This window comes from Sander lucioperca, chromosome 7 (genome assembly GCF_008315115.2).
Source record: "Sander lucioperca isolate FBNREF2018 chromosome 7, SLUC_FBN_1.2, whole genome shotgun sequence".
Classification (NCBI taxonomy): Eukaryota; Metazoa; Chordata; class Actinopteri; order Perciformes; family Percidae; genus Sander; species Sander lucioperca.
Genome location: NC_050179.1, coordinates 8408352 through 8435993, shown reverse-complemented (window position 1 = coordinate 8435993; position 27642 = coordinate 8408352). Strand labels below are relative to the sequence as shown.

The following is a 27642-nucleotide window of genomic DNA, read 5'->3' as shown; positions in this document are numbered from 1 at the left end:
TCCCACACTCACCATTCAAGACCTTTTACTTGGACGTGTGCGGTACGAACCCTATCACGGTACCTATACTGTAGTAAGAAGACATCAGAGACAGGTGTTAGTAGAGAACAAGCACTGTGCATCAGCACTGCTCTCTGAACCGTAGATCCTGAAGATTATTTATGCTTCTCAACAGACCAATGGAGCTTGCAGCTTTGGAATTATAACACTTCAAAATGCTAAGAACTTCTAAATCATCCTTAGGTTGCACCAAGAGTTTAGATTTTTATTTACAACGTGCAATAAAGAAAATAATGAATAGTTAAGTTTGTGGTTTACTGTACAGGAATTGGTCTCTATAGACATAAGGCTCAGTATTTACACTGTATTACAGGAGGCAGTCAATCTGTCGTATTTGAAGATTAGTTGAGAGATGTTGATGACTGATGAGAATATACACTCTGTTTATTAGGCAGTTAAAACTAATGCAATCTAAATAAACAAATCCTACCTTCATGAAGGTTATAATGCTCAGTTTTTGTTAATTCATATTTAGCCCACCTACCTTGATGTCTAAGAGGTGAACACAATTGTAAAGCCACCAGCAGTATAACACAATACAAGCTACATACAGCTTACTAAGTGACAATAAAGTTGAGTCAACACCTCTCTAAAGCACTTTCCACAAAGACTAAACAATTGAATTCTTCTGAATGTACAATACATGCTGCCATCTGCAGCTAAAGACAAGCAGTGTAGGGTGAAGCTACAATTCAAATTAAACTACAACAGAAGCTTTAAAAGCTATTTTACTCAATGTTAATGGCTCCGCATATTCTCACCAACCAAAGCTATGTATGAGTATGAGAACTACTGAGAGGTATAAAACAGATGTGACTCATGTAAAACAAATGGACAGTATCTACCATTTCCAATAGCCTCATTTTTGGTAGCAGTATGACTCGCTTAAACTAGCTTTCAGCTTTGGGTATATAAACTCTAAAAGACAGGGTGTGGGAACTCATTCATTTCAAAATGTGGGCTAGCTCTGCCAATATTTTACACATCCAAAGGAAATGTGCTGACTGGGTAATACCCACACATCTACCACATCATGCGGAGTGTTTCCTTACTTTCTCAGCAGTTAATATCTGCTATAAAGCCAAGAAAATGCAGCTCCTGATACTTATTATGGGAAAGATAATGAAGGGGATGCTTCTTCACCAGACCCCTTTAGCCTCTTCAATGATGTGAAGTGCAGTTCGTCTTAGCTTGTTTATTGTACAAACATATTAAGACATCAGACTGAACTGCTTTAAATATTTTTTTTGTGTGTGATTTATATAGTTTTTAGTGAAATATCACCTTTTTATGACCAAATAACAAATTGTAAATAAAACCTGTTCATTCACTAAACATACATTGTGACTGATAAAAAAAATATGATGTGATTAGTGACACTGAAATAGTAAAATGACTAAAATTGTGAGGTAAATGAATGATGTCTGGCTGTGATAGGTAATATGGTTCTTACTACAGTATCACTTTGAAACAAAGAGGTGTTTTCCTCACTTCTACAGTGCTAATGTTACTGTGTTTGGGACAGTGTGAAGACACATGGCTGGATACTACTCTAAAAATATAGTTTTACAGTTTCTGACTGAATGCCAAGTTTTAGCATTGCACACAATATTAAAAAATAAAATGGTCAGAAATCTTGCCTTTTAGTAACAACTGTGTAACTAACTTTAGCCTATCTGTAAACTCAGCTATCTAAAAGTGAAATATGATAAACTACAGTAAACACTGTACTAAAGCAGTCGCATACAACAGTCCTGCAATAAATCCTCCTGTCATGTAGGTTACAATGTTCAGATTTTGTTGATACTGTTTTAGAGAGGTGTAGGTTCAACTGTATGGTTATTTTGGAGGCTGCGTTTGTTTGTGTTGCCATTGAATTTCATTGCATTATACAGAGAGCTGTTTTTGTTATTTAGCCTATCCTCATTGATATAAATGGGTTGAAATGCCTGTCAGTATATCATTTCTAACCGTCATGAAGGAAGGATTTATTGCAGAACTGTTGTATTAGACTGCTGATTGACTGATTACTTTCAGCAAGGTGTACCTAATAAACTAGCAATGAGTGTAGTTGCATGCAAATGTTTTGTCTTCTTTCTTATAAACACACCCTATGGTGCCATTCATATTTTCAAGATGTGGGGGACTGTGCCATCTACTGGGCATGATCTTGTAATGCAATGTTAAATACATTACATCATATTTTCTCTTTACATCAAACAATTCTGGTGAATCATTCTGGTGTTTAGTCAGATCATCCATTAAACAATGGAAACACCTGCAGATCCATTTCCTGAAGCCCAATCACAGTGTGCTGGAAGGAACACACGTTCCATAAGAGATGCTTTGAGCACACACAATGATTAGATCCTTGCAGGGGAAAGTGGTCAACATTGTAAATATTCAGGAGATGCCAAGGTATCTCATTGTATATGTGGCATTACATTAAAACTGAAACATGAAATCATTTTAAAGTTTTTCTTTTCTTGTTAGCATTTTGCTAGCATAGGATGATAAAATTGACTGTAATTACAAGCACAATTAAGTGTATCTGGAGATGCCTGCAGGTTATATGTCACTCATTTTTAAATTGTGCAAAAATACATATTATTTAATAACAATTGTTTCCTATTGTGCTTTATTGTAGTAAAGAGGCTTTGTAAACCATAATAAACCTGGGCCCGGCTTGGGTTCATTAATGTCTTTCGAGTTTCCACAGCAGACAGCTGTTGAGATAGGCCCATACAATTTGCTCTTATCAGATTTCAGAGTCGTAACCAAACCACACAGATGCTGATAAGTCTCACCCTTTCCCTCACACCTGGTCTGTATTCAGTTTCTGCTCTCCCAGTAAGTGATTGGTTAGAGCCCTGCTGAGACATATGTGCTCCCTGATATGACCACATTTCTGCTCCCAGGCGGTGGGTGGACCGTCCTTCCAACAACTTGATTCCAACTTGGACTTGTATTTATACACCCTTTTGGTGACTGACAAACTACAATAACAGTGAAAGTATAGCACCCAACAACTCTGTCAGCAGTTGAGTGACTCCTACCTGAATAAACTGCCTCTCGATAGGTTTTGTTCACTTTCTATAATGAGAGAAAGACCATCATTGAACTGCTGTTCAATGAAGACACAGTACAGTAGGCACCCTCTGCTGTATGTAAAGCCTTACCGGTAGGATCTCTCGATTTGGAGGGGCTGTAAAGAAACCAAAGGTGATCAGCCGTGCCCAGTTGCTTACAAGTTTTAATCAAATGTTATGTATTCTGCCTTAAAATAGCAGAACACATAACAATGCAAAATAGCAATGCTGAGAAACAAGAAAACATTTCACAGCAAAACAAAATGGAATGATGACAAATGCCACCTTTTTTAAAAGTTTCTCTGCATGATTCTGCAAGTCATTAAATCATTCAACATTAAAAATGGCAAATAGCTTTCACCATAAGATTTCAAATTCATTTATTCACTTACAGTTTTGCCTTTTCTTCCTTTTGTCTTGGTTAGCATCAGGGAGACATGCACAGCAGTGTTCCAGAAGGTAGGCCAGGACAGCCAGTAGTTTGGTACCATGGGTAATATATACAGTACCACATATGCAGTACAGTAAATGTGTTGTCGGTTTAGGTCATATACAGTGGATGAAATAACAGACTGCAGTGAAGATTGTTCCATTATTTTGTTTAGTTTTAAGAAAACCTCCGAGACTATTTCTGACGACGAAAAACTAGAAATTTGAGCTCGTCGATTCAAGGTTTTCACCCTAGATGATCCATGTGAAAAACATTTTAGGTTGTGCAAGAAACTGTTTTTATCTTGTTGGAAAGACTGAGTTGATATTTTGTATTTTTCAGTATTTTGTTGGTTTCCCTTGGCATATTCAATTTTGCTAACTCAAAGTGCTGATGGACAACCGGCTCTTTGTACCTACCAAAGAATCTGCCATGCACTTATAGAAGTGCAAATTTCAGTTGTTATTCACACACACACACCACAATAATCGATCACCTTCATCCACAAAGCAATATGTTGCTTTTCCCCCCTTTTTACTTACATAAACATCTCATTTATGCTTCTAAGTCAAAGCACCTTACTTTCAGTTGCTTGTGCATTTTTAACATCAAACACATGTGTCCTTTTTCCAGGAAACATTTATTCGATCAAGAGACAGGATCGCTTCTTTCCATAAACAGGTCAGTTAAATATTAACAAATTTACAGTCATGAGGAATGTAATAAAAAAACAAAACCAAAACCAACAATGATCGCCTTTAAAAAACCCAACCTAGGGATCCCACCCAGGATAACGTCGACCACGGTGGCGCTGGAACAAGACTCAAACCCATTTCCAGCTCCATTGTTACATGCTCTTCTATTCAGTGCTTCACAGTTCATCTTTGTCTGATTTTGTCTGTAAGAAAACAAAATTAAAAGTTAGTTATGAAGAAACAGCCATAAGAACAAAATACTCCCGATTTCTTTACTTCACATCCTTAAGATGCCACAGCATGTTAAGTCCTCTCACCGTTTCTTCATCTTCGTCGTCTACAATTTCCTCTTTATCTTCAGAGTCGTCCTCTGCTGGCTCCTCCTCTGGCTCTTCTGGCTCCTCCTCTGGCTCTTCTTCAATCTGTAGAATAGTTCATCATTTTTAACACAACAGCCCCACAATCTTTATCCATCACTGAGCTGACTTAAAATGACCCGACTGGGCAACCGGAAGCAGGTAGAGAAGCCTAAAAGTTGAGGTGAAGACTAAAACTGTGCTATGCAAGCGTTTCCAAAGTAATACAGAATGTGGTAGGTGGCATCAACTTGCCTGTTCGTCCAGGGGTACATTCATGCTGAGTCGGAGCATGCGCTCTATCCTCTGTCCATAAGCCTTTGTGTCTGCAAGTTGGTAGCCTGAGCGCAGCGTGGCCGTCTCAAACAGAACCACAGCCAGATCTGACGCAGTCTGGTCCTCACTGTCTTCCTGAGGACATAACATTTTTTTTTAAATAAATAAAAATCAATTATTTGCTCAGATTGGTAAATTTTATGTCAAAATAAATGCTGCACTGAAACCAATTAATACATGTTATCATAATAGAAAATGATTATCACTAACAGAATAACTGTGTTACCATGTTAGACATGCAGCTATGTTAAACTTGTTGAAAAACTATGTTGATGTACTATATTGATGTGAATGACCTAACATTTTTCTTTTTGGTAGACAACTTTCAAAAGGCAAGTCCAGCGCCACTTTATACAAGTGGTAAGTTATTTTATAGAATTACACAATATGGAATCATTAAAATAGTACAAAGATAGAAGTGACAGTGGAGAGACTTACATTGACTCTGTTAAGCATCTGCTTGATGAGGGGATGTTTTGGGTTGATTTCTAATGTTTTCTTCTGGCTGGCGTAATAGCTGAAGGAAAGAGGAATTACCATGTAAGCTCAGTCAACAGGCAGGCCACAGCATGTTATACATTTGCATTTTACAACCATGACAATAAGCATCAACATCACTGAAAAGCACAGGGTCATTACTCACTTTGTGGAAATGTCTTTTCCTGTCTGGTAAGCCTGTGCCTTCATGATCCTCTCCATGTTTCCTGACCAGCCGTACTGGCTGGCAACCAAAGCGCAGGGTGAGTTGGTTAGCCTCTGAGAGAGGATAGCCTTCTCAATCTGTGGGAAGGACAGCATCATATTAAATCGTGTGACGATGGAATAGACGTAACTCCGCAGCTGCAGCCACGTTTTATCACGTCTGTGGCTGGTGTTTATTTCCTATGTCATGAATATTACAAAACTAATTCACTACCTTGTCCTTCAGGGCCTTGTCCTTCAGCCAAGTGGTGAGAGGTTCATACTCCTTCTCCAGGGCCTCCCTCTTCTCCTTGGTCTTATCACTCTCGTCAAATTTAACACCCTCTTTTGCAACGTTCTGGAAGCGTTTTCCATCAAACTCGGGCAGTGCCTGGATGCAGTACTCATCCACAGGCTCTGTCAGGTAGATCACCTCATAGCCCTTCTTCAGCAGCCTCTCCACAAAGGGAGAAGACTCAGCCTGCAGAGGGAAAAATAGGACAAATGATCAAAGCCAGGCTATTACATTTACACTGCGATTTACATAATTGAGCATTTTAACCTGACCAAACAACATACATGTATACAAATACATCCACTCACCTCCTTTCTGCTGGTACCAGCCATGAAGTAGATCTTGTCCTGCTTCTCCTTCATGCGCTCCACATACTGCTCCAGGCTGGCCACAGTTGTTTCACTGTTGGAGGTCTGGAAGCGCAGCAGCTTGGCCAGACGGGTCCTGTTGGAGTGATCCTCAATGACACCCAGCTTGATATTGGTTCCAAACTCCTTCCAGAACTTATCGTTGTAATGCTCCTCGGCAATCTTCTTGATCATGTCCAGAGTCTTACGCACCAGCTTCTTGCGGATAACCTGAACAGGGGGGAGATGAGCTTTACATCTTTTGTCACTTTCCCTTTGGATTTAGTTTGATATTCCTTATTCCTAACCCTCTTTATTTTATTGATTTTTTTTAACTTTGCTCTCTTCCCCTTTCTTCTTCCTGTAAAGCACTTTGACTTTTTATAATGTGCTAATCAAATAAGGTTCCTTTCCTGCTTGATATCAATAGTCTTTTTGCATCTAATTACAAAACATTTATAGACCAGTCAGTAAAGACCACATACATTATCATACAGTGTTTCCCATACATTGATCTATTTGTGGCAGCACACCACAGTATCAACTTTGACCGCCACACTGTTTTTTTTTTTTTTTTTTACTATTTAAAATGGGTTAAAAAAAAAAAAAAAAAACTTAGAGTTGTGCTCAGCACATTGACTCACTCAGCTCCTACTTGCCCTGCTCACTATTGAATGAAATGTTATAACACTAAAAAGTGATCTTTACAGATAAAGTAAAAAAAAAAAAATTGGTATTTAGATGGTGTTTTATTAATGTTAGAGGGGAAACTCACCTTAAGCAGTTTGTGTTGCTGCAGAGTCTCTCTGGACACATTCAGGGGAAGGTCATCAGAGTCGACCTAGCAAAATAAATTTCTATTATTCACAGCGCACATGCTATCACGGAAAAGACCAAACAGTTCATATTAGCACATGACTGTCTCAAGAGTTAAAAAAAAATAATAAATAAATCACTCACCACTCCCTTGACAAAGTTCAGGTACTTGGGCATCATGTCGTTGAAGTCATCTGTGATGAAAACTCTCCTCACAAACAGCTGTGATAGAAAGACAGAAACCAAGTTGAGGGTTTTCCTGAATATCATTCTATAAGCACAATACAATCCCTTAAAATGATTACTGAAGTCTGCTTGAGGAAAATACCTTGATGTAGTCGTTCTTCTTGGAGCCATACTCGTCAAACAGGCCGCGGGGGGCTGCAGTGGGCACGAACAGGATGGACTTGAAGGTAACCTCACCCTCAGCCGTGAAATGGATGTGGGCCAGAGGGTCTTCGCTGTCCTGTTAGCGGAAAACATATTTTAAATGAATCAAATTAAAACATGTTGAGCCTACAAGGAAGGCACAAAATCTACAAGTGCTACTGTTTAGGTGCCTACCTTAGAGAATGTCTTGTAGAAAGCGTTGTACTCATCCTCCTCAACCTCCTTCGCTGGTCTCTGCCAGATGGGCTTGATATCATTCATCAGTTCCCAGTCCCACACAGTCTTCTCAACCTACAACAAACGAGATAGGACATTTTCAAAAATGGCCCTTCTTTGTAAAACAAAGAGACCAAATTATTTATGTATTAAAATGACCAAATGAAATAGCATCAACTCAGGCTATGGCATAATCAAATATGTTTTACTGCCTCCATATAAATCATATTTAAAAAACACACACACACACACACACACACACACACACACACACACACACACACACACACACACACACACACACACACACACACACACACACACACACACACACACACACACACACACACACACACACCTTTTATGAACCTACCTTCTTTGTCTTAGGCTTCTCTTTGTCCTCCTCCTCTTCCTCTACCTCAGCCTCCTCTTCAGCGGCTTCTTTTTCTGGTTCCTCTGCTGTCTCAGCATCTTCTTCGATGGGCTCCTCAACTGTCTCAGTCTGGGATGTTGATGGGAAGAAATTATGTAAGGGCCATTTGTTTACTTCCACATTTTGTCAGTTTTATAACATAACTTTGCTGGGAACAAGTGAGTCAAAGTGTGGGAGGAAATGTTTCAAGTAATCACCTTGCTGGCCCAAACGTAGATGGGGAAGTTGATGAACTGAGAGTATTTCTTGACGAGGTTCTTGATGGTCTCCAGCTCCAGATAGTCTGAGGCCTCCTCTTTCAGGACAAGTCTGAGGTTAGGAAAAGATGGGGAGGATTACATTTTACAGTCAATACATTTGAGAGGTGTAAAGAGCAATATAACCAACAGCAGTTGATCATAAAGTTAAAAAAGTAGCTAAAATTGCTATAGGTTATTTTAAGATAATTAAAAACAAAACGTAAACCCACGTGATGGTGGATCCCCTGCCCAGTGTGTTCCCGCGGGGGTCCTCAATAACAGAGAACTGACTAGAGTCCGATTCCCAGATGTGCTGGGTGTCATTGTTGTGTTTGGATGTCACAATGACTTTGTCGGCAATAAGGAAAGCAGAGTAGAAACCCACACCAAACTGGCCAATCAGCTCAGAGGTTGACTGTTCCTCAGCCTGCACATCTGTCATCTTGTTGAGGAACTCACTAGTGCCGGACTTGGCAATGGTGCCCAAGTTCTTCACCAGCTCCTCTTTGGTCATTCCAATACCAGTGTCAGTGATGTGGAGCATGTTCTTCTCCTTATCAGACTGGAGATAGAAATAATACAGTTACAGACAGAGAAGACAAGAAGGACTGCAACATACAGTAAGTATACTTCTTGTGCATACTTTTATTTTGATGGTCAGCTCCTCATTGGAGGCCATTGCATCCTCATTGGTCAGAGACATCAAGCGGATCTTATCTAAAGCGTCAGAGGCGTTGGAAATCAGCTCCCTAAGGAAGATCTGAAACAGATACAAAAATCATTTGATCATTAGTTTAAGATATACAGCCATAAGGTTGATACAATAATCCTGCCCAGTCTGAGTCCAACCAGCAGACACACCGTGTCACCCCCTCCCCCAGATCTCAAACAGTGAGTGACATCAGATGACAGAGACCCACTGGTGTGACGTTAAGTTACCCAGTTTGTTTATTAAGAGGCGGCTGATAGTAACTGTTCAATATTTCAAATACAAACTGGATTCCATAAAGTTTGGTACGTGTCAGTTTAAATGTGCGCCTTGGTGGCTTTATTTTTTATTTTATTTTTTTTTTAAATGATGTTCATATTGAATTTCTTGTTCTGTACGGCCTGAAATATTTTACTGAAGTGAAATAAAAGTGGCAATTTAGTCAGATTACAGGCTAGGGTAATGATATAACTATGCTTTAATTAGTTTCATACACACTCAGTGACCATTTTACTAGGTACATCTGTAAAATCTAATGCAATAAACTCAGCCATACATTCTCTTTATAAAATATACTAAAGTTCAGTTTTACTTGACATTGTCAATGAGGTATTTATTTAACTATATGCTTATTATTGAGATGGTAGCTTGCAGTGGTGGATTTTAATGTATTAAGGTGGTTTTAATAATATGCCCACCCCATTTACAAACATGTGGGGGGAAAAAGAATATTAGATAAAAACACAATTCAATATACCACTAACTAGGGCATCAATTATAAAGATATCATTGAATTAACACCTCTCTGATACAAGTAAATCCACCAAAATCAGTTTGCAAAACTGGTGATACAGTACATCAAGATCCCATTTGTTCCTGCTCACCTCCTTGTTCTTGTAGAGGGAGTTGATAATCAGCTTCATCATACGACTGACTTCAGCCTGAAAGACATGTTTTTCTGACTTGTCTCTGATTTCCTTGATCTGAGCTGCATTCAATCCATCCAGCTGGATAGCCTCCTCCTCTCTGGGGACAGTCCGATGCACACACAGACAGGTGAGATCAGGGAGGTGCACAGCAACAAATCATAGCTGCCAACAAACAACATGCAAATTTGTTCTCCCCTCTAGGGATCTGCATCTTTAGTTAAAGCCAAGGCACACAAGATTCCGTTGTCTTAATGAGGGATGTGCCGTAAACGTTGCAAAGCTTTGCCACCACTACAATTCAAGGGTTGCTATGAGCATTTGTGTGCACAAGCTTGGTCATGTTGACCTTGTACTGTTAACTCTAGGTTTAGTCGACCTTTCCTCATAGGGACAACCACATTTCACTCAACAGGCATATTCTGAAAAGATTTGAAGTGACACTTACCTCTGCACCACCTCATCATCTGTTCTGGAGCCATCTCTGCTTTTACCTAAGTCCTCTTCTACTGCCCCATCGATGTCAAGTTCATCCTCTGCCTTTACAGCAGCTGCCAAGGGACAAAAAGTTGTTGTTTGTAAAGATTACTTACAAATTACTACAGGTGTATCTAGAGAAATATTCAGCATTTAAGAACATTTAATTTAGAATGAAGCTCTGCAAAGGCGTGATCGAAATCGCCAAATAAGTAAGGCGCAATGTTAAACAGGCTGGCTATTTCTTAGCCAGAATATGGATTTTACATGTATACAATAGCAACGACTTAAATGTGGATGTTAGCTAGCATCAAAAAAACGTTACCATACATGGTGTTCCTACTAGAAACGTCTGGAAAGGCGATAACAATAACGGATACTAGCGTTGTTACAAGAAATGTGTTGAACCAAAGTCAGCCATGCTGTCTATCATTAACAAAGAGAAAATGAAGCTTTATAACTATAAATATATGAAGACTAACGTTATTAATGAATGAGCTAAAAATAAGCACAAACGCAAGTTAACGCTAGCTTACTGGCTAATGTTAGCTAAAATGTTGGGTAATAAAAAGTGAGACGATACATCAAAATCTTTCCGATAACGTTAACGTTACTCACCAAAGGCAAAGAGTGCGAAAAGAAGACCTATCACGCACACCCGTTTCATTTTGAGGTAACGTTATTGCTTGACTGCCGATCTGCAGCTCCTGAAACAAAATCTGGGAAATAAGTGCACGCAGCACTGCCTTAACAAGAGAGACTAACAAGCTACCTCTTCCACCAAAAGAGCCCACTCTATTAAACCCGTGACAACCGACCAATGGCTGCGCACCACGCACAACCTTTGGCCAATCACAGCCGAGTCTCCTGTACATGTTGTCCAATCAGATTCATCAACATAAGTCAATACCCGAAAATCGTGGCTGGACACCATTGGCCAAGAACGAATAATCAGCACATCACTTCCTAAAATTTACTTATGGGAAAAAAATCTTTGTCAACACGTTAGTTAAACTTTGATTTTCTTATGCCATGTCACAGCCTCTGAAGCTGTAGGACAATGAGTATTATATTGACATTGACATCATTTGTCACTTACTGTAGTATTATGTCTGTGTCTGTTTCAGTCTAATTTATATAATGTGTATCTACGTATATGTATATGGTATAGTATCAATGCATTGCCATTCAAAGTGTGGATTCATTGTACTTAGATATATGCAGCAATGGAAGCATTCACTAATGATGACTACACATTATCTGCACCACTGATCTCTGTCCACAAGATGTCGCTTTTAGTGAGTTATGCAGATGATGGCAAACCGTTTTGTTTTTAGTTTTTTAGTTTTTTTTTTTTTTTTACAAATACACACTCTAAACAATTTGTGAAAATCTGAGATTGTGTCATACTAATGTCACTAATGGTTGGATGTAACATTATCATACAAATATGCACATTATTATGCTGCTTGTTCAGCCTGTCTGATGGGTGTGTACCACGGTTGTGTGAGTATAGGATAAGGTTACAGTTGCTAAATAGCAGTTATAGTTTCATTTTGTGTGTGCGTGTGTGTGTGTGTGTGTGTGTGTGTGTGTGTGTGTGTGTGTGTGTGTGTGTGTGTGTGTGTGTGTGTGTGTGTGCGCGCGTCATTGGCCCTTTGATAACACTTGAAACCAGTGCTTACATCTATGGCTGTATACACTTTCATGCACTAAATGGTTTTAACAAAGCATAATATTTTTCCAAAAGAAACCCAAACCCTTAAATATGGAAGCCAATTTCGAGATTAAGTCATAATGTAGACTTTCTATGTCAAACTTAAGACTTAGTCAAAGGTTTGTTATACAGTTTTTTACTTATCAAAACAAAAGTGATACTAGGTCAAACTTTGAACTTTAAAAGTCAAACCTATGTGATATTAAGATAATTAGAACGATTCCTCTCTAAAGATCCTAGATAATGAGCTAGAATCTCATAATTCTTTTTAATTTCTGTCAGATACAAATCTTTTTTATATATGCTATAACAATAGACTAGAACGAGGCATTTCATAAGTGTGCCAAAAAAACTAATTCATGTCCTAGTATCTGTCATAATTTTGCTTTAAAAAAGTCTAACATTTGATTAATTATCTCATTATTAGGACTAAGTATCTCATAATTTTGATTTAGTCATGAGATACTAAGTCATAATACAGACGTTCTAAGTCAATACTATGAGATTCAGTCAGAATGATGATGTCATTCCTTTTTTTTTAAGATTATTTTTTGGGGTATTTTAGGCCTTTATACGACAGCTTAGACATGAAGGGGGAGAGAGAGGAGGAATGACATGCAGCATAAGGGCCGCAGGTCGGAATTGAACATGCAGCCGCTGCAGGGAGGACTGAGCCTCTGTACATGGGGCCCACGCTGGTGAGCTATCCAGGCACCCAGAATGGTGATGTCATTCCTAACGGTTTATCTATTTTCCGGCTTCCATACGTTTAATTATTTCTGAAATAATTTTCTTATTTCAAATATCCAGAGAAAGCCTGCTGGCCGTTGCTTTACAGCAATAATAATAATAATAATAATAATAATAATAATAATAATAATAATAATAATAATAATAAGAAGAAGAAGAAGAAGAAGAAGAAGAAGAAGAAGAAGAAGAAGAAGAAGAAGAAAAAAGAAGTAGAAATTTGTATAGCACCTTTCATAGAAAAAAGGTAGCACAAAGTGATTTAATAATACAGTAGCTCGGTATAGTGGGTCCTTTCCTGGGTTGATGCATATTTAATGTATCTGGTACATAGGCTGTAAATATGATAGGCCTATTACATCATTAAATTATATCATAACATTTACAGTCTATGATCTGGTAACATATCGCTGCTGTTTGGTGGACAGTAGGAAGCAACTGAACTCCAGACAAGTCTTATAATACATCCCTGCTCTATGCTCCAGACGCACCAGCCTCTGATTCGCTGGTTGGCTGGGTCTTGTCAAACGCGGAAGTGACGTATAAAGCAGGACACTGGTATTTATTTACAGACGAGCGCGGCATCAACTGCATGCATTCATCTGTGAAAGTCCCCCGCGACACACGGGCTGCCACCCTAAAGATTAGAGTCATGGCGCCCTTGTCTTTGTCCTTGTCTCTTCTGAAGCACAAGAACTGTCTGCAGAAGGCGAATATTTTCTGTAATGTATTACAGACTTTACACCACCGGCCATTCACACCTCGCTTATGGAAACGGAATTTTGGTGCGGTAGCCCATGGAGTCGGTCAACTCCTGTCACAACAACCTAGAGCCAAAAGCTACGCAGCATCTGTTTGTAGTAGCTCTTCAGACGGTCAGGACATGCCAGAGAGGCTGTGGTCTGTTTACAATGAGACCAAAAGGCAGACTGAAGGTATGGACACTGATAAAACAGCAGCATTCCATTAATATTATACAGCACTGCGGTATATACAAAACTGTTGTTGCCTTATAAACCTGTTATGACTAATGTTTCCAGCAGATTAATGCACCGACCAGTTCTACAGCCTCACATTTAGCAGCATTTCAAACGAAAAACGCGTCCTGAACATACCGTGGGCTTGATACATTGTAGCTATAGCTACAATGTATCAAGCCCACTTGATACATACTTTATACTGTAAAACATAATGCAACTCAAGATTTACCTCCAATATCTTATTTATTATTATTTAGGGATCAACCGATACTGTTTTTTCAAGGCCGATTATTAGTAGTTAATGAAACCGATAACCGATATTTTTAACCGATATGCATTTACAGTGAAAATACAAATCTTTAAGTCAAAATTAAGATTTTTGGAATGTTACAAACTGTAACATAAAACTTTGTTTAAATGCTTTAAGCAATTATTTAATAAATTAGAAACTTTCAACATCATACACAGTAAAAGATAGTCAGATAGTTTTGTGGGACATTAAGTCAGACTCACTGGTGAGTGAAACTGAAGCAGAGGGACAGACACAGAGCTGTAGCAGAGCCAAAGTAACATACTTTTTAATTAATTAACTTTATCGGTTATCAGGCAAATAAAACGCTGATACAGATAATTTGCAGACTGCCAAAAAACGGCCAGGGCTGATAAACTGTTAATCCTGGATTATGCATATTTAATACATGCATCTGGTAACATTTCACATATTTTTAGTGGATAGTAGGAACTGAAGAGACTGAATTCCAGACGCATCATAAGTTCACACCATGAATACGCATATTCATTAGAAAGCGGTGGTACTGAGAAATAAGTAACAGTATTTGCAAAAGTCTAATGTGCAGGTACTCCATATCGTTGTTTACTGGCCTTATTCAGAAACCAAATCAAAAGCCTTTATCCACCACCTTCAAGACAGTTGTACTTCTGTCCTAAGATACACCATATTAACAAATAATGTTCCCAGATGGAAGGAAACAGCAAAATAACCTAATTCTCTCCTCTTAGGTTTGATCCCAGCCATTGCTGCCAACTCAGTTAACCCTGACACCATTTTTGCAAACAATGAGATGAGCCTGCGGGACACAGAGATCTATGGCTTCGACTATGACTACACCCTGGCGTTCTACTCCAGGAACCTCCACACCCTCATCTTCAACATAGCACGCGACATTCTCATCACTAACCACAGGGTGTGTGACCAGCGTGACCCTTTAAAACCTGGCAATTTAAACTTATTTTTCCCCCAGATACAGACAGGATCATTCTTCTCGGCTGTAATTGATTCGTAAAATAATTGAACTACACACAAAATGTAAAAATAAGAGCAGGATCCCACTTGAAAAATAGTGTCACTGTGCCATTGAGCTAGGCATTTAACCCCACAAACATTTTCAGTAGAGCTGCTAAAAAAGTAGAAACAATATGCGAGTAGAAATTTGTGTTTATGGCTGAATGGGTTGGAAGGAAAGCATACTTTATATATCCCTCGAGGGGAAATTCACACACATACTTGAGGAAATATCCCCCCACAGGACCTATGGAGAGATGTCAGAGCAAGGGGGCTGTCTCATAGGATGGCACCCCGCGCATTTGGTGGTTCAGTGCCTTGCTCAACCTTGGAAGTGCCCAGGAGGCAAACTGGCACCTCTGAAAGCTACCAGTCCACACTACATACTTCAGAGTGGCATTTGAACTGGTGGTTTCCAAGCCAAGTCACTACAGACTGAGCTACTGCCACCCCAAGTTAGAGTGCTTTAATAATAGGCAGTATAATCACCCCACATTTAAGGTTGAAACTGGGCTACAACTGTGTTGCACCATCCAGCACTGTTTTTACCTACATAGGGCCTTGTGGTGTACTCCATTGCAATCCAATTGTTTTATGATTCAGTAGATCTAATGCCCTGTTTTGTTGTCACTGCAAATCTTATACCAATTTTTGATTTTCTATTATATTAGTATCCAGAGGGTCTGCTAAATTATGAGTATATTCCTAATTTTGCTGTCAGAGGACTTCACTATGACGTTCAGAAGGTGAGAAGGTCTTTCCTTATCTAACTCAAAAACTAACAGTTTTATATTTTAGGCTTATTGCTTATTCATGATAATTTTTGTGGACATATTTAATGACTTAAAACAGGCACTGCTGATGAAGATAGATGCTTTTCACTACATCCAGTTGGGAACTGTATACAGGTATATGTGCACTGTGTTACTTCTCACATCAGGGTAGTGGGTAATAACTAATACACTGAGAACACTGTGTGAGTATAACATGCTTTTCTCATCAGGCTACAGATTTAGACAGTTAAAGGCAATCATTCAACATTTCAGACTACACATCTTACAGCTTTTCTGGAGTTTATCATCATTTTAGGAAGTTGCACATGCTACAAATGACATTAGTGTGAATTATATTAATGTCAACGGATTTGATATTTTGTGTTTCTTCTACAGGGGTCTTCATCCAGTTCCTGATGAGGAAGTAATTGCCATGTATGACGGTTGTCATGTACCTCTGGAGAACATGAGCGACTTCTATGGCAAGGTAATGAACATTTCCTATCTTATCAATGACAAGATGGACGCTACAGAAATAAAAACAACAGAATATAATGACGTTTATCACTGTCCTGCAGAGTTCCCATGGCCACACCATGAAACAGTTCATGGACATATTCTCCCTGCCTGAGATGAGCCTCTTGTCCTGTGTCAATGACTTCTTTATGAGGCACAATATCGACTATGAGCCAGTGCATCTCTACAAAGACGTAAAGGTGAAATATCTTATTATTTGTCTACCGTCTTTGATCAATGCTTTGGGAAAATGGCATACAATATTTGCAAAATCTGACAAGTTGATTCAGCATTCAGCAGCACTCACTCATTATTGTATTACCCATGGGTCAATGTGTATAGAGACATTAAATCCAGCCATATGTACATGCATGTTAATGTATTTACATGTTTGCAGTGTGCTGTGATGCTCAAGCCATTCGATCCCATCTTAATTTTAGCTCTGAAAACGGTGTCTAATTTTAGTTGAGTAAGCCCGCCTCCAGCCATCTGCGTCTGTTCTCTGGTGGCTCTGTTGCGTCAAAGGGAGAGGGGAGAGAAATCAGCGATGCGTCTCCCTTTGAGGGCAGCTGTCATGCTGGTCCTGTCTATTCTGTGTAACACTGTAGCGTGTTTGACAGATCACTGTCATTAAAAGCCCTCACATACGCTCTTATTTCCATGAGTGCCTCTTATATGTTTTCAAGGACACCCCGCTAAATCTTTTTTTCCTGCCGAGCCTGATTTATTATTCAGCATTAACCCTGTTTTTTGCTCACTTTCCTTTGACTTTTGAGTACATCAAATAATCTTTGTGTATGATAAACTTCCTTTAAATGTGCGACTTTGCAAGGGAGAGTATATTTACTCTTTTTTACTGATTCAAAAGCACAGGTTACACTTTTGAAAATGTGGTGGAAACTTACTCACTGTGTCACCAAAATAACTAAACTCCAGGGTCTGCTTTCTTCATATTGAATTTGTATTCAGAGATGCACTGTCTTTGTGCTTCCAAGTCAACAGTTTATATACAGAGCAAAGTGTTGCTACTGGAGCTGAATGCTAACATCGTGTCACTGAAGTCATGACTTCCTGGCTGAGGACTGTTTACTATTTCCTCTTCACAGGAAGCCATTAGAGATGTTCACGTTAAGGGCATTATGTACCGAGCCGTGGAGGCAGATATTGGTAATGTTCTTTGATTTATATTACTTTGTTTGAGATAAAAGCAATTGTGCTTAGTTGTTGTCAAAACATAAACAATTAATGTAGAAATAATGAGGATGTGATATAGAAATAAAAAGCAGTTTTGTCTGTGCAAATTAAATCAGCAGCACCCACCTTCCACCCTCTCTCTGTTTTCCCATTTCCCAGAGAAATACATTTGCTATGGTGAGCAAAGCCACGCCGTGCTGAAGAAGCTGTCAGAGCATGGAAAAAAGATGTTCCTCATTACCAACAGCCCATTTGACTTTGTGTAAGTGTGAGCAAACAGAGTGCAAGTAGTTGTTGCTGTGATTAGTAAAACATGTCTTTTATCAGTGTACTAATATTAAATGGGTGCCACTGTATAATGCCTTAACTTCCACACATCAAAAGGCTTTCCATCTGCAAGTATTTGTCATTCAAGTCATTGACCATGACCCTTTTTTGAAGTCAGGCTTGACTGTACAAAATGATTTGCTATGCATATCCAACCTAAAAAGGCTTCCCAGAACTCAGAAACATTAAACCTGTGTCCTTTTTACCAATGCAATGTTTCAACCTTGACGTCCTCCCGGATCTATATTAGTACTAACATAGTACGAGATGGACATTTTATTGCTGGTGAATCGCTGAGCCCTCAAGTCTTTTTTTATAGTACCTTTCTGATGAGCTTTAAAATGTTGCTGACTAAGCGGTCCTGTCACAAATCAAAGCCTAAAATGCCAAAAAAATCATCTTTAAAAAAATGTTTCTGACAATGTGAATCTTTGTCCTTCTCAGGGACCGAGGAATGAACTACATTGTTGGGAAGGACTGGCAGGACCTGTTTGATGTTGTGATCGTTCAGGCCGACAAACCTGGTTTCTTTAATGACAGGCGAAAGTAAGTGCGTCTGTGGCTTATACTACGTCCATGCTGTGTCTCTTTTATCCCACTAGGGGCCTCGCTGGGCCACACTGCCAGCAGTTACCAGTAGTGTATGTTTGTTTGGGAGCTGCCAATATTGGCTAAGATGTGTCTTGTGTATTTTTCCATAGACCTTTCAGGCGAGTGACAGACAAAGGTGCATTGCTGTGGGACAGGATTCACAAGTTGGAAAAAGGAAAGATCTACAAACAGGTGTTGTGCCATTCATGCCAGTTTAAAATTCCTGAAAAATGTCTTCTGAATACACCTTATAAAATACATGTTTCATTATTTTTTAAACATGTGTTTGATCTTTATAGGGAAACCTTTACGAGTTCCTGAGACTCACAGGCTGGACAGGATCCAAAGTGCTCTACTTTGGTGATCACATCTACAGTGACTTGGCAGTAAGCAGTATCCAGGCATATTTACAACAGATGACCCATTATAACTACACAAAACACTGTTTTATGAAAGATTAGAGGGGAACCCTGCTTTGACCATGCCCAATTTAAGATAAGTGTGTTTCTCCTGAATTTAAAGTGCTGACGCTAATCTTTATATGCAACAGTCTAAATCTTAACGTTCTGTTAGAAGAAGCACATAAGGAGATGCTGAGTAAATGATTGAAGCAAAACAAAGATACTTAAATAACTGGGTTGAGAATGTAATTCTTCATGCATTAAACCACAGTTACAGTAGCTCTGCATTGGGTTTGGTTGACAGGCATTTTAGTCAGTGCCTTGTGATATATCACACCTATCAAATCTACAGCAGTGATACACTGCACCTTTTTATACCTGTAACCTAGTAACCTGCCAACCGCCCCTCAAACTAGCATCAGTTGTTTTTACAATGAGTTATGACTTAGATATATGCATGTGTCTGACCAGCTGTAAATGATGGTAATTAAATACAGATGCCTTGCTGGTGTCAGGCAGCCAGCTATCAAACATGTCAACTTGTGTATTTAGAAAGATGGAACATGGCGTTTGTGGTTTAACCACAGCTTACAGCCAGCCTCTCTGGCTGTAGGATGAGATTGTTACTGCAAGTGGACAGAAGCATCTCTGAGTTACTAAGGACTTACAGGGGAGGAAGGGATGGAGCAATATTTTATTTCTGCTTCATGCAGTTTTATTAAAGAAACCCAAAAAATGTTCTCATTTTCCTGGATCCATTTTAGCAGTTTGTCAGTGGCCCGTCTTACATACTTCTTACTTACTGATACAAGGCTTAACTAACCTGGGCTCATAGAACGAACAAAACACAGCTACTAAAGGCTAAACTATTTTTTTTGTTAGTATTTACAAAAGTTGTGTTGTTGTGTCTAGGGCTTTGACGGTATAGTTTTTTTCTTACCGCAGTGAAGAAGCAACGTACCACTGCGGTATTGCGGGTAACCGCAACCCCCTTACGAGAGTAGCGTAAGTTAGAGCGAGAATGGCAGGGTGCCTTAAGTGAGTGACGTCAGTGCCCGTGTGGTCGCACAAGGAAAGCGAGCGGTAACGGAGAGTAGCGTATGAGTGCCGCTGTGAGTTGTGAGTTGTGTCACATGTCAGTACTTTGGCGCTAACTACATTCACTGAAAGACCTGTCGAAACACACTTCCATTTTACAGGGTTTCCGCGGGGTCTTAAAAAGCCTAAAAAAGTAAAAAAATTCCAAATAAAAAATGTAGGCCTTAAAAAGTCTTAAATTTGTATTGTGTAGGTCTTAAATAACTTTCAACAGGTCTTAATTTTCCTACGTCCATGTAACGCTACCTCTAATGCTCATTGAAATGTTCCCGCAGCACTTTAGAATGTTTTTTTTTATTCTGTGGGGTTGTAGTTCTTTCTGTCGCTAGTCCAAATATAATTTGCTGTATTACGAGTACAAATGAGACCAACATGCAACTTATTTTGCCAACAAGGAAATCTGGGAATTGTTTCAGACAATGTTTCTGGAATCTTTTTTTTTGATGTCGTGATATAGGTCTTACATTTTATTAATCATGGTCTTAAAAAGTCTTAAATTTGTCTTGATGAAACCTAGAAACCCTGGTTTTAATTATTGCTGTTTGCACTGGTACAGCCTTTACTTGAGCTTTAGGTGCATAACTGCAACCAATTTCAATAAAAAAAATCATCTTATTAGTACAACAGCATTGATTGTGTATTGGGCTATTAGCATTTCTAAATACATCTAAGTAAGCAACACTAGGCCTAGTGTGACTGTGAAGTCATACAGATCTAGTGTGGCATTGCAGTTGTGCTGCTGACATGCTGTTTGCTACATGGCCGGTATATACAAGGTTTATTTTTATAGCTGTCTCAACAGGTAATCATAAATGTATGACACAGTGGTATAACAGCAACAATACACTCAAATTCAGGCTGTACTGTATGATATGTACTTTAAGCCTGCAACTCCAGTGTATTGTTTATAGCACTCCCTTTTTATTGCTTAATTCCTGCATGTAAAAACATGATTCAGACACTAACACAAACAATTCTGGTCCGTGTTGCAGGATCTAACGCTGAAACATGGTTGGAGGACGGGCGCCATCATCCCTGAGCTGAGGAAGGAGATCAAGATCATGAACACGGAACAGTACGTGCACATGATGGCCTGGTTACAGGCACTGACTGGACTTATCGAACAGATGCAGGTTAGGAGACTCATAAAGACGTTTGTGTTTTTCCCTTTTTGCCTCTATCCTCAATCGGTGTGCTTAACTTCTTTGCACTGCTCCCAAACAGGTACATAGGGATCCAGCATCTCAAGCTGTCGTTGAGGAGTGGATCAGAGAAAGAGAAGCCATGAGGTAACGGAGATAATTACTTCAGCAATCAGGAGCAGCTTTGATCATTTATTGAGATCTTGTACAACTGATCAAACTGTATCTTGATGGTATGAATGTTTTCATGGCAGGTCACAGACAAAGGACATCTTCAACCCTCAGTTTGGGAGTCTGTTCCGGACGTACCACAACCCCACATACTTCTCACGCCGACTCTCACGCTTTGCTGACATCTACATGGCCTCCATCAGCTGCCTGCTCAACTATGACTTCCAGCACACCTTTTTCCCTCGCCGTACTCCCCTGCAGCACGAGTCCCCCTTCTGGCCTGAACACAGTCCTGCTGGTATTAGCGTCACCTCACAGCTCAGCAGGACCAAAGCAGAGTCCGATTAGAGAGAGAGAGAGAGAGAGGGTTAAAACATAAAGACTAGGATTGGATAATCTAAATTGCTGATTTAATTAGTATTTGTTAGGTTTTAAGATATGGCATTTTAGAAGATGCATGTGACATTTTAAGATATGTACAAACTGGTAATGTTTATTAAGCTTAAAACTACTTAGTTACATACTTCCTCTCAAAGAATTCAGTCCTAAAGAGGACCAGGGCACATGACTGAAAGAGCATTTCGACGTTTTAATTTAAAACATGGACACCTTGTATTTTATATTTTTATCACAAATAATTTGAATCATTGAATGCACTGATTGTTGTGAAAGTATGCAAACATGCTGCATGCTGCACAGTCTAACGAATAGGGGGCAGTCACACATCATGTCTATCATGGATCTGGTATCAATTGTACAAGATTATCTTTTCTTTTTCTATCATTTGCATCTGTAAAACAACAATAGACTGTCAGTAAAATGGGAATACTCAGATGTGACATTTACATTATAAATTCTGTTGCCTTAATGTATTTTTCACATTACTCCAATGCGTATATTTTTGTAGTAGCCTAATGTAATATATGGTAATCTAGCTTTTTTTAAATTTTGCATCTTAGTTATTTTCATTTTGAGCTGTACAATGTGATACACACTGCACATTTGTGTTCTAAGATCTTTGTAATCAATTGTCTGAACCAGTTCCACACAACACAGCCTGTATACTGAATGTCTTATTTTAGCACATGAGAAATGTCCGTTTGTCAGCAAAAAATAGAGCATTGTTGCTATATTTAGCATTTAGCAACTGTTGCTATTTGACTTTCATGGGTTTGACACTTCTGCAAAGAATGCATGAAATGTTTTCACAAGTGCTGGTCTACGAAGACTTGAGATGAATATATTTGATGTATAATCTGAAAAAAGGGAATTCTTAAATACCAGTGGCCAAAACCTCATGGTTTATTTGCATTTCTGTAGTAGTTAGTAAATATGTGTTGAAGTGTGTTCTTATTTCACTATTTATTAAAATACAAATGCTTTATGATCCGAGCCAAGTGCTTATATCATGAATTTAAAGCAAATTGATATGGTTGGATAATTGTTATGTAATAAGATTTAATTAGCAGGTACTGTATTTATTTGTTGAATGTGTAATCCATTTGCATACTATGCTATTTTTTCCTTCTCTGTCAGCTGTATTTAAACAACAAATAAAAGGAAGAAACATTTTATAATTTGAAAATTAGTTTTCAGGACTAATTCATCCCTCCTTTATACCCCTCAACTTTCCAATTACCATTATAGCAGTGGGTTTATTAGGATTAATCCATTCAAATCGTGTTACAGACCAATTTCCCATATTGCATTTGGGGCAATTGTCTATCAGGCAGGTGCACAATTTGATCCGAGCTGAGTGGTTTAACAGGGATCAGAAATGATAAGATCGATCACGCTGTGTCCTCTTGAGTGTCCATGGGTTCAGTCTGCCCTCACAGTTGTTTCACCAAAGCTGGACTTCATTTAGGCACCATGGACAGCAACAGCAGCTCTGGCTCTCATCCATCCATCTACGCCGAGGTGGTGGCTATTACGCCCACCATCTTCCCTCGGGTGGGCTACAGTATAATTTCTTTCATCATGTTCATCAACACATTGTTAACAGTTTTTAACAATTGTCTCGTCATAACTGTGATGCTGAGGAACCCGTCTCTACTCCAGCCTACGACCGTTTTCCTCAGCCTTGCGGTGTCTGACCTCATGATAGGCCTGTGCGGATCCCTGGTCGTCACCATCACTAACTACCACGGCTTTTTCTTTATTGGCGACACAGCCTGCGTGTTTCAAGGATTTGCAGTCAATTATTTTGGTAAGTGGAGTTGTGATAGAGCAGTTTATGTTGTATAGACTTTTTGAGAGCAATTTTGTTTTCTTTGTGCCTTGAGGTCTGTCATTATAAAACACAAACATAATTGTAAGTTAAAATATTGATCCTATTGTTTCACTGCACTTAATCTCAGAATGTATTGTGGCTTTACACACATTTATATAGGCCTCTGTTTGATGCTTTTTGAAAACGTCTCTTAATACTGTTATCAGATTTGGCAAATGTCATGTTTATTTCTTGGGGAAAAAATTGTTTTGCTGACTTGAAGTTTATTCTTTGGACACAAACTGTAATTCAAATTACACTTGGGTACACTACGATTTTCTCAGTTGATGGAGTTTGCTCAGTTGTTCTGGAGATATTGGAGATGCTCGCTATGACAACTGAACAAGCTCCATACCCTGAGAAAGACCATGAGATGTAGTTAAAATGTCCAGAAAAAGCTAGTAAGTGGACCTTTAGCTGACGTTTTTGTTTTGTTCATTTATTTCCCTTTCCTAGGTTTGGTGTCTCTCTGCACTCTGACCCTGCTAGCCTACGAGCGGTACAACTTGGTGTGTAAGCCGAGAGCTGGTCTAAAGCTGAGCATGCGGAGAAGCATCGCCGGGCTGCTATTTGTCTGGATCTTCTGCTTGTTTTGGGCAGTGGCTCCGTTATTCGGCTGGAGCTCCTATGGACCTGAAGGGATCCAGACCTCCTGCTCTCTGGCCTGGGAGAAGAGATCGTGGAACAACTACAGCTACCTCATCTTCTACACACTCCTATGCTTCATTTTCCCTACTATAGTCATCATTTACTGCTACTCCAAAGTGCTCACATCCATGAATAAGGTGGGCTTATGATGGCTTCTGTTTATTACACTTTCACACCATAAGAACTAGGCTAGATTTAAAATGCATACCCACCATCCTTATCTGTTTGCAATTTACCACCTACAGACTAAATAAGCTATTCGCTTTTAAAGGACAAATCCGGCGCAAAATGAACCTAGGGGTTAATTACATAGGCCTATGTGTACCGTACATTACCGTTCATGTAAACAGGCGGGCGCCGTCTTGGGAAAGCAGTCACAACCAGTCGAACGACGAACGCCGTGCTTGAGCTATGTTACTGGTTATTGGTTGAAGGTCTTTTTAATAAACTGTCTGTACACTTACAAAGTTCTCAATGCTTCGGTTTACATGTAGGGACCCTCATTATGCTACCGAGGAAGTGTGGTGCTATTTTGAGCCTTGTTAGTGGTATAAAAATTAGATACCGATTCTGATACCTGAACTTGCGTGTCGGCAGATACCGAGTTCGATCCGATACCAGTGTGTCATATATTTTATTAGGTTTTAACAACTGTATACTACTATCCCTGTATGGATGTGATATGATTTCTATCTTTGTTGTCGGCCTGGCTCACGTTAAACTCTTTGTGAAACATGAACAAACACAAACAATGAATGCCCCAGAACTTTCTTTGAAGCCATTCTGACGCTTCTACTGCCTCTGGAGCATCGCCTGTGGTCCACCGACTCATTGCTATCTGGGTACAGTTTGACAGTTATAATGGAAAAAGAATAAATAAACTACTTTAACGTAGATTTTCTTTAGGGCTTTATTACGTGGTATCGGATCGGTGCATTAACTCCAGTACTTCCCTATACCAGCATTTTAGGCAGTATCGGGGCTCATCTCTAATAGAAATAGCGATTTCTTTTTACTTTACCCTCTGCCCTGACGACTAGCGTTATAAACTAATTAGCGGTTTACGATGAAACTGGTCACATTCGATTAGCATGAAACATATCCCAGAGAACGGTCGACTCTGTACACATATGTAATTAACCCCTAGGTTCAATTTGCGGCGGATTTGTCCTTTAATGGGTGTCAAATTTCCTTTCTACTCGTAGCTGAACAGGAGTGTGGAGCTCCAGGGTGGGCGTTCCAGCCAGAAGGAGAATGATCAAGCCATCAGTATGGTCCTGACTATGATCATAGCTTATTTTGTTTGCTGGCTGCCCTACACTGCGTTGTCAGTGGTGGTAGTCGTGGATCCAGAGCTCTACATCCCTCCACTGGTCGCCACTTTGCCCATGTACTTTGCCAAGACCAGCCCTGTCTATAACCCTATCATCTACTTCCTTACCAACAAGCAGGTAAGCAGCTGAAGTGTATATCTGCTGTGAAATTGAAATGCAAAGGCTGAGTATGCACACAGATAGGCACAAGAAAAAAAGATTTGAATTGCACGTGAAATCAATGCTCATATATTTCCTAAATGTTGTGTCCAACAGTTCCGTGAAGCCGCTCTGGAGGTGCTGTCGTGCGGCCGCTATGTTCCCCATGTGCTCCACACTGCCAGTATCAACATGCGCTCCGTCAACTCGCACAGCAAGGTGTTGCCTCTGTGACTTTCTCTGGTGAAAACAAGAAGCTGCCATGGTTGTCAGTGTTTATTGGTGTCCCATCACGGACACAGTCACACAGACCTGCACATCTACAGGCCCATGTCTCTCAGAGAGGTCTTCACTGTAGCCCAGTGAGAACAGAATCGGCACAGAGACTGTTAGCTGATATTGAGGAGGTGGACAAAATAAATGCAATTCCAATCCATCCGGCAAAAAGTGCTTATTTTGTTAACTTGTTAGGATTATATAGGAGCAGGGTTGATTCATCTGAAACTGATTTGTTTTGGCATTTTATTATTTCATTATATTGCAAGGTATTCCTGTATTTATTGTCCATCCCATTTTTCTAGAACAATAAGAGTATTCAGTAAGATGGTTTTATTTCTGTGACTTGTGACTGTTACATTTTTCATGTTGATGTTTGCAGGTGTGTACTGTACAGTATGCATGTAGGAAATTACCCAACCATCCAATATTATGTAAATAAATGAAAATCAATGTCAACAATAGACAGCTCCATCATGTCATCAACACTGACAGTTAGGCCAAATAATGTACAACTCCTGCCTTTTGCCACCACCCACACTTCCCACACATATTAGATTGCTGCAGTGTATACAAATAACATGAGTATATATCAGTTCTCCAAAACCCACAAAATCAAAAACATGGGAAATGTAGGTGCACTTGTTAAGTGAGCCTGCTGCACGTCTCACCTTGTGCATTATAATGAGAAGTTAGTCAGGCAGTAAAAGACTTTTGCCTGGCCTACTCTGTGGTCTGTCAATTTCTTATTTGTATTATTATTTTTACATTTGTGAAGACATTTCAGAAAAGGATGACATAATGATAAAGTCTGAGCATGATTTAAACACAGGATGTTGTGTCTTACATGGCACACACCTGAGCTCACACTGCACAACAATGCATCACTGAATAAAGATGAAGTAAGAGGACACAATTACGAGAGAGTTGTAACTAGTTGTAGAGTTGGTGCTAGCAACTAGGATGATTCATTTTTGGCTGAGGATTTAATTCACTCTTCAATAGTTGATGATTTGATCTAAGAGTGACATTTATTGATTTACTCTATTTCATTGATATGTTTTTTAATTGGTTCATATTTGTTTAGGGGGGCAATTATTTGATTATATTTATTAAACTATGATTAATATTAATTAATGATTCTGTCACAATAAACCTTGCAATCTATCCTTATTTTTCCAAAAACTGACAAAAAAAATTCTCCCGTGCCAGTTTCCTCCAGACATGACGCTAAGAATTGATTCCAATCAGCCAACATCTTGTTTCTCAGAGTCTGTAGGAGCTTTGTTTTGCGAACTCCAAGCAGGTTGTCATGTCTTTCACTGAGGAGAGGCTTCCGTCTGGCCACTCTGCCATAAAGGCCATTTCGGTAAAGTGTCACAGTGATGGTTAGCCTTCTGGAAGATTCTCTCATCTCCCCTCTGGAGCTCAGCCAGAGTGACCATTTCGGTTCTTGGTTGGTCACCTCTCTTAACAAGGCTCTTCTTCCCCAATTGCTCAGTTTGGCCAGGCAGCCAGC

At 39.4% G+C, this 27642-nt stretch overlaps 3 protein-coding genes across 3 annotated transcripts; 2 read left to right on the top strand and 1 right to left on the bottom strand.

Annotated features, from left to right (window-relative positions):
• The first annotated feature begins 441 nt into the window (after nucleotides 1–441).
• Nucleotides 442–26288, top strand: parietopsin. Its single transcript, XM_031283202.2, has 6 exons — nucleotides 442–454; nucleotides 10891–10894; nucleotides 22015–23664; nucleotides 24184–24512; nucleotides 25581–25826; nucleotides 25965–26288. The coding sequence occupies exons 3-6, from the start codon at nucleotides 23271–23273 to the stop codon at nucleotides 26079–26081; spliced, it is 1086 nt and encodes a 361-aa protein (XP_031139062.1). The 5' UTR covers nucleotides 442–454; nucleotides 10891–10894; nucleotides 22015–23270; the 3' UTR covers nucleotides 26082–26288.
• Nucleotides 4201–11322, bottom strand: hsp90b1 (heat shock protein 90, beta (grp94), member 1). The gene is made up of 18 exons (XM_031282920.2): nucleotides 11114–11322; nucleotides 10467–10569; nucleotides 9977–10118; nucleotides 9027–9143; nucleotides 8614–8945; nucleotides 8342–8453; nucleotides 8085–8213; nucleotides 7670–7786; nucleotides 7434–7571; nucleotides 7250–7327; nucleotides 7065–7130; nucleotides 6251–6520; nucleotides 5883–6128; nucleotides 5610–5746; nucleotides 5405–5483; nucleotides 4886–5041; nucleotides 4592–4696; nucleotides 4201–4477 (listed from the first exon to the last, which is right to left on the bottom strand). The coding sequence occupies exons 1-18, from the start codon at nucleotides 11160–11162 to the stop codon at nucleotides 4451–4453; spliced, it is 2403 nt and encodes an 800-aa protein (XP_031138780.1). The 5' UTR covers nucleotides 11163–11322; the 3' UTR covers nucleotides 4201–4450.
• On the top strand, nucleotides 13513–22837 carry nt5dc3 (5'-nucleotidase domain containing 3). The gene is made up of 14 exons (XM_031283201.2): nucleotides 13513–13894; nucleotides 14960–15144; nucleotides 15914–15988; nucleotides 16095–16150; nucleotides 16412–16502; nucleotides 16594–16731; nucleotides 17638–17698; nucleotides 17885–17987; nucleotides 18497–18598; nucleotides 18754–18835; nucleotides 18943–19029; nucleotides 21135–21275; nucleotides 21367–21431; nucleotides 21539–22837. Exons 1-14 carry the CDS (start codon nucleotides 13552–13554, stop codon nucleotides 21801–21803), a joined length of 1794 nt encoding a protein of 597 aa, XP_031139061.1. The 5' UTR covers nucleotides 13513–13551; the 3' UTR covers nucleotides 21804–22837.
• Nucleotides 26289–27642: the final 1354 nt, after the last annotated feature.

Coding starts and splice junctions, on each gene's coding strand:
- hsp90b1 (XM_031282920.2), bottom strand. CDS start 11,162: ATGAAACGGGTGTGCGTGATAGGTCTTCTTTTCGCACTCTTTGCCTTT. Junction 7,328..7,433: donor AGAAGAACGACTACATCAAG/GTATTTTCCTCA, acceptor TTTCTATCACAG/CTGTTTGTGAGGAGAGTTTT. Junction 5,484..5,609: donor GGAAAAGACATTTCCACAAA/GTGAGTAATGAC, acceptor TCTTTCCTTCAG/CTATTACGCCAGCCAGAAGA.
- nt5dc3 (XM_031283201.2), top strand. CDS start 13,552: ATGCATTCATCTGTGAAAGTCCCCCGCGACACACGGGCTGCCACCCTA. Junction 15,145..15,913: donor TTCTCATCACTAACCACAGG/GTGTGTGACCAG, acceptor CTATTATATTAG/TATCCAGAGGGTCTGCTAAA. Junction 16,732..17,637: donor ATCTCTACAAAGACGTAAAG/GTGAAATATCTT, acceptor TCCTCTTCACAG/GAAGCCATTAGAGATGTTCA.
- parietopsin (XM_031283202.2), top strand. CDS start 23,271: ATGGGTTCAGTCTGCCCTCACAGTTGTTTCACCAAAGCTGGACTTCAT. Junction 23,665..24,183: donor ATTTGCAGTCAATTATTTTG/GTAAGTGGAGTT, acceptor TCCCTTTCCTAG/GTTTGGTGTCTCTCTGCACT. Junction 24,513..25,580: donor TGCTCACATCCATGAATAAG/GTGGGCTTATGA, acceptor TTCTACTCGTAG/CTGAACAGGAGTGTGGAGCT.